This window comes from Seriola lalandi, unplaced genomic scaffold, assembly GCF_002814215.2.
Source record: "Seriola lalandi dorsalis isolate HSWRI2012SDOR001 ecotype SW California unplaced genomic scaffold, Sedor1 jcf7180002054144, whole genome shotgun sequence".
Taxonomy (NCBI): domain Eukaryota; kingdom Metazoa; phylum Chordata; class Actinopteri; order Carangiformes; family Carangidae; genus Seriola; species Seriola lalandi.
In genome coordinates, this window is record NW_019524697.1 from 17,113 (window position 1) to 23,241 (window position 6,129).

General features: G+C 38.9%; 1 protein-coding gene across 1 annotated transcript; it reads right to left on the reverse strand.

Moving 5' to 3' along the window:
• Positions 1–4,317: 4,317 nt before the first annotated feature.
• Positions 4,318–6,129, reverse strand: LOC147819272 (general transcription factor II-I repeat domain-containing protein 2-like). The gene is made up of 2 exons (XM_087173261.1): positions 6,114–6,129; positions 4,318–6,008 (listed from the first exon to the last, which is right to left on the reverse strand). Exons 1-2 carry the CDS (start codon positions 6,127–6,129, stop codon positions 4,318–4,320), a joined length of 1,707 nt encoding a protein of 568 aa, XP_087029387.1.

Below are 6,129 nucleotides of genomic sequence, written 5' to 3' on the forward strand. Positions count from 1 at the left end.
ATCTTCAAGACGTGATGAGCATGGTCATCTCTGATGGTTTCTTTGCTGACATCCTGTCAAAAACATGTAAATCAGTGCTCAGAAGTCAATATATTATAGATATTTTCTTTAAAGTTCCTGAATATACAAGAGGTGATTTACAGGGTTGGCTAATTAAAGTGGCCATTTAATACTTATACAATAATGCAACAGAAATAAGATGTTCAGAACAAGACATTGGTTAAAGAATTTACACAAGTATTGATTTGAATCAATTTACTTTTACATAGATAAAGACTTAACTAAAGTTATTAAATGTCTTTTCACATGTTTCTCAGTTCAAGTTAACCCTACTTTGTGCCTTTCATGTATTAGTGTACATTTGGGTCAGAGGTAACAATCATATTTTCTCAGAGATGATAAACTGGCATTGTTTCAAAAACCCAGAAGGTTGTTAAAAACACTTGATATTTTCAGAATCTTCAAAGACTCTTGGAGAAAACAATCTTTTTGCATCACTGTTTTGTTTTGACTTAGAAACCCAGATGCAACTCAGGTAACAGGTTAATGATATTTTCACCAGACAATATTTTTTCAGTCAGGTATTTTTAGGGAAGTCTTGAGGACTATGAAAACACTGTCATACTAACAGTAGTTGTTTTTAAATATCCTTTTGGGTTTTTCAAACAACACAAGTAAATTATGTTTCACAGAGGTTGTTATCTCTGTGACCCAAAGTTGTGCTAATACATGGAGAGGCGGCCCTAGTTTGTGCTTTGCTCCAAGTAGGACATAAAAACATGTAAGTATACTGGATTCAGTGTAGAGGAAAAATGTGAGATTTGCCGTGGGTTTTTGATTCAACAAAAACAAATTCAAAAACTGGATAAAAATAAAAAGAATACATTGACATAAATGCACATTGAACATTTTTAAACATTTCAGGTATGAAATGATAATAGAACCAGTCATGTATCTTCTTTGCCAATTTAAGTTAATGAATTTATAAGGTTTTCCCCCACACACAGTATGAGTTACTTATCTAAAAATACATTAATATGCAAATATAAGAGGTAGTTTATTATGTTGGAGAACAGACAAATTTAATATGGTCTGAATAATAATAAAGTCACAAATTTTCAAAATTTACCTGATAGTCTTTGATGAGTTCTTCTGCAGACTCTCCAAGGAACTCCATCAAGCAGCGGATGACGACATCTCTTCTGCCCTCAGCATGTTGCTGTTACACAGACAGAAGTGAATTTATTGCTGAGAACAAATATATCAACTTTGTTCAAATGAGCTGAAGTGTCAACAGTTATCCTAAGTGTTTATGAGCTCAACATATGATGACAACAATTATATTTTTAAACTTTACCTGGCTCAGTGAATTCAGCATAGGCCTTATTTTGTTGCCTGCGACCCTGCCCTTTGTCTGAAATATCTCCAGGAGTTTGGTAGAGTAACTGTCCAATTTTGACCAAAAGGTTCGCTCCAGATGAATTGTTGTGATCCTTCTGAACTCTTCTTTGATCTGAAATAATTGACAATTAAAAAAACACAACAACATGATCACGACAACCCACCTTGCTAAAACAATAAAATAGTCCTCCCAGTGTGATACAATACTACTGAGCAGCAACACAATCTATAGCCTTAAAATGACCATCAATTTTAAGCAATACTTCTATTAAATTGTTTCAACAAAAGTTACACTTAGTTGCTACATTATTCAGTCCAACTTACTAAAATGAATGTAGTGTAATACAAATGTTTTTGTATGGTGGACTTCATAATCTTGCAAAGTGTATCTTACTAATATTCTTCCAGCCTGTACACAAACACACACACAAACTGCATTTAATGTTACTGTAGTGATAGAAACTTAGCTTGGCTAGCCTCAATGTTAGACACTGCCTGGGTTAGCATAGCGGCTAGCGCCGTTTGCGATTAGCGTTAGCTTCGCGGCTAACACCCTTAACGACCTTTTAAACATTTTAAACCAATTACAGTGATACAGTCTCTACAACAGCAGTGTTAAAAGCTCAATAACTCCTACTGGTTTTAAGAGAAGTATCTGAACAAAGCAGGTATTGTTTTGTCAGTTCACCCAACAGGCTAATATCAACAAGCAAAACACAACAGGAACGCCCTACGTTTGACGAAAGTCGCACCTCACGTTCAGTGTAACACACACACTGGACAGTTATCACACTGTAGCCATGTTTACCTGTGCTCAGAAGCATGTCTGTGTCCGCTGACCTTAGAAAAAGTACGTTATGACTCAAGTCCAAAGCGGTCCGCGGACGCGGGAAGAGCTAGCTAGCAGTCTAAAATATTCAAACACTGACAAGCCAACATATAATTAAAAAGTTAATTAATCATATACATACCCCAAGGGTCCACGTCCATCATTGTCTCATCAAATGAGCACCCAAACAATCCCCCAGTCGAGGTGTGTTCAGGAGCCGTGTTCAATAACTATGTTGAAAGTTGATGGGCAAACCTCTCCTTACCCTGAACAACTTCTGTCAAAGTGCTATTGTGCAAAGCATTAACTTTGAACTACTCAATCAGGGGTAATCAATACAAAAACACTGTAAGACTCTTGGACTGTGGGCAGCTCTCAAGTGTGTAATGACTTTTAGGACGAGACTCAAGTCATAAGACATAAAGCAGTCCAGTCACATCTCTAAAGACAGCTCTCATGATAAATTGCTTTTGTATGTTGTTCAAAGTCACCTATAGCTCAATTATTGTTGATATGTAAAATAACAATGCACAATGTGATAAATAAATCTGAAATAACTGAGTCTTGCTTCTTACTTTAAAGTTAATGCACCTTGCTAAGTTTTCAGGCTTTGTAGATTGTCTTCAGTCTAGGTCACTGGGCAACTACAGCATAAATATGATTTTTAGAAGACACACACAAAATCGCTTTACAATGGTACCTGACCTCTAAACTGCAGTTTGTACAAAGCCAAGTGAATTGTGGCAAACACACAATGTAGATGAAATAAAATTTGAGTTTTGACTCAAAATTGACATAAACACTTGAATTTCAACTAAGCCTACATTATCACGTTTCCAGGCTTTTTATCCACCGGCAGAATTGTAATTCCAGCTTGACTCCCTTTGTTTTACTTGTTTAATTAATGGCCACAGCTACAGGTGTTCACAAACACAAAAGCCGTGACCACCTGTATCTCATGTTCTGTTAATTGGCTATGTCACAGGCAAGGACAGCAAACTGTGGACTGACATCTGGGGTCAACCTATCTCCAGCCCCTCCTCATAAATTTTTACCTGACACCCAGATAAAGTCTAAAAACTTTATTAGCAGTTATTGATGTACAGATGTGGCACCTTTATAATATATAAATATATATTACATAATTTTCTCATAAAGGAGTAACTAATAAAAATAACTGGCATCTACATTTTTTTTTACTCCATATCTAATAGATCAGACACATTGCTTTTAATTTTTGATGTAACACATTATTTCAAATAATACAACAAATTAAAATGGCATGGACAAAAATATTGGGAACTCTCTACACCAGGGGTCCCCAAACTTTTTCCTGTGAGGGCCACATAACTTTTCCCTTCTCTGATGGGGGGCCGGGTTCAGTTTGTAACAGAAAAAGTGTGACGATCGCGGGGGTGCCTAAACGTAAAAATTTATTGTTTTCCAGAAAGCCACACATAACCAAATAACCCTTTTCGGGTTCTTCACAGAAAAAAAAAGTCAGGAAATAAATAATAACACTATTAATTAAATAAATAATAACCAAATAACCCTCTCTGGGTTCTTCACAGAAAAAAAAGTCAGGAAATAAATAACACTGTTAATGAAATAGATAATAACCAAATAACCCTCTCTGGGTTCTTCACAGAAAAAAAGCTTGGATATAAATAACACTATTTATGAAATCAATAATAATCAAATAACCTTCTCTGGGTTCTTCACAGAAAAAAAGTCCATGGAACATTAACTTTCTGTTGTGCCGTGCACAATCTTGACAGGTAAAAGTTCAGCTTAGTTGTCAGAGCAGAATCTCTTACTTAAATGACTCATATGAACAGTCTCTCAAAGTTCTTGTGTTCCTTCCTTATAATCCTTTTGTAGGTTCCAGTAGGCTTGTAGACACCGCTGTTTGCAGCTCGCTCTCATCAACTTCCCTGTGAAAACCACCAAGCAAGCAGGCTGAGAAACAGAACTATTATATTATATATTATATATATATATATATATTATTACTATTATGATTATATTTGTTTGTACTCAGAATGATTCATTCAAGTCAGAAAAGTGAGCTTACATTTGTATGTTCATCAGTGTGAACTGTGGGCCTGCATCTGGCTGGTGAGAAGTTGAATGTCGGGTTCCATTCTAGTCACAGCCAGTCTCAAACACTGATGCAGATGTTCATCTGTCAATCTTGATCTCATCGCAGTTTTCAGAAGTTTCATGCGTGAAAAGGTTTGCTCGCAGATATACGTGCTGCCAAAAAGTGTGGACATCTTCATTGCGTGTTTTTTTATGTTAGGGTACGTGTCGTTTGGGAGGGCAGCATAGAAGTCAATGAGACTGTTGGGCTTGAATGCGTCTTTCAGAACATCACAGTTCTGTAACTCGGCCAACTCAAACTGATAAGAAGGCTGGGCTTCATCAATGTCGGCAACAAAGGGGTTCTGGAAAAGACGGATTTCTTTTGCATTAACATGTAGTTCACGGAATCGCACACCGAACTCCGCCTTCAGCATTTCCAGTGCTTCCACACACTTTTCAGCTGGAAACGGGACCGCTGGGTTCTCTGCAGAGAGGTTTTGGGTAGCAGGGAGATGGATGAAGTTGTGCTTTTTCACTTGTTCCAAAAGCAGCGCTAGTTTCACCTCATATGCTTTTATGTGGGAATACATGTCGCAAATGAGTTTCCCCTGGCCTTGAAGCTGCAAGTTAAAGCTATTCAGCATTTCCGTCATGTCTGTTAAAAATGCAAGGTGCCATTTCCATGCTGGGTCGATCAACTCTGGGACCGTTTTGTCTTTTGAATGAAGAAATGCGTTAATTTCGGGTAGCAGCTCGTAAAAACGCCTCAAAACTCTGCCCCGGCTCAACCATCGGACCTCTGTGTGGTACAGCACATCTCTGTACGCGGACCCCAGTTCAGACAGGAATTCTTGGAACTGCCTGTGTTTAAGTCCCTTTGCTCTAATGAAGTTTATGCATGACACCACAACCTTCATGACAGAATCCCACGTCAATACTTTGCAGCACAGTGCTTGCTGGTGAATTAGGCAGTGGACTTGCAGCGGGGCGGCGAGACCCCGTTCTTCCATCTCTCGGTTCATGCGTCCTATTAGACCCCGTGACACGCCCACCATACTAGGAGCCCCGTCAGTCGTGATGCTGGCCAGCTTTGACCAGTCTAGGTCCAAGTCTTCCATGGTTTGGCACACTTGGCAGAAAATATCCTCCCCCGTCGTAGTCCCTTTTAGACTTTTGAGGGCTGCCAGCTCCTCGTACATCTCAAAGTTTGCGCTAACTCCACGAATAAAAATGAGCAGCTGTGCTGTGTCCTGCACGTCCGTGCTCTCATCTAGTGCTAATGAAAAAAAGTCAAATTCTTTCGTCTTCTGCTGCAGCTGGGCATGTACATTACCCCCGAGTTCTTCAATGCGTCTGGTGATTGTACTCGCCGATAGACTCACGGCATTTAAGACATCTTTCTTTTCAGGACACACCTCCTCCACGACAGCATTCATACATTTCTTGACAAACTCTCCATCAGTGAAAGGTTTACCGCTGCTTGCTATCAGTTGAGCAACCCGATAGCTGGCCCGAACGGATGACTGGTTCAGCTGAGCTTGGCGTACAAATGTAGTCTGCTGAGCTAACAATCCACTTTTTAGCTTCGAGAGTTTGTCTGCTCGCATTTGGCTGTGCAAGCTATTATACCTGTCTTTGTGACGGGATTCATAGTGTCGGCGAAGATTGTATTCTTTGAATACCGCCACCGTCTCTTGACAGATGAGACAAACAGCCTTTTCTTTGCATTGAACAAAAAAATAATCGTTTGTCCACTGCTGGTTAAATACCCTGCATTCTGAATCAATTTTTCTCTTACCTAACATTTTCGCCAT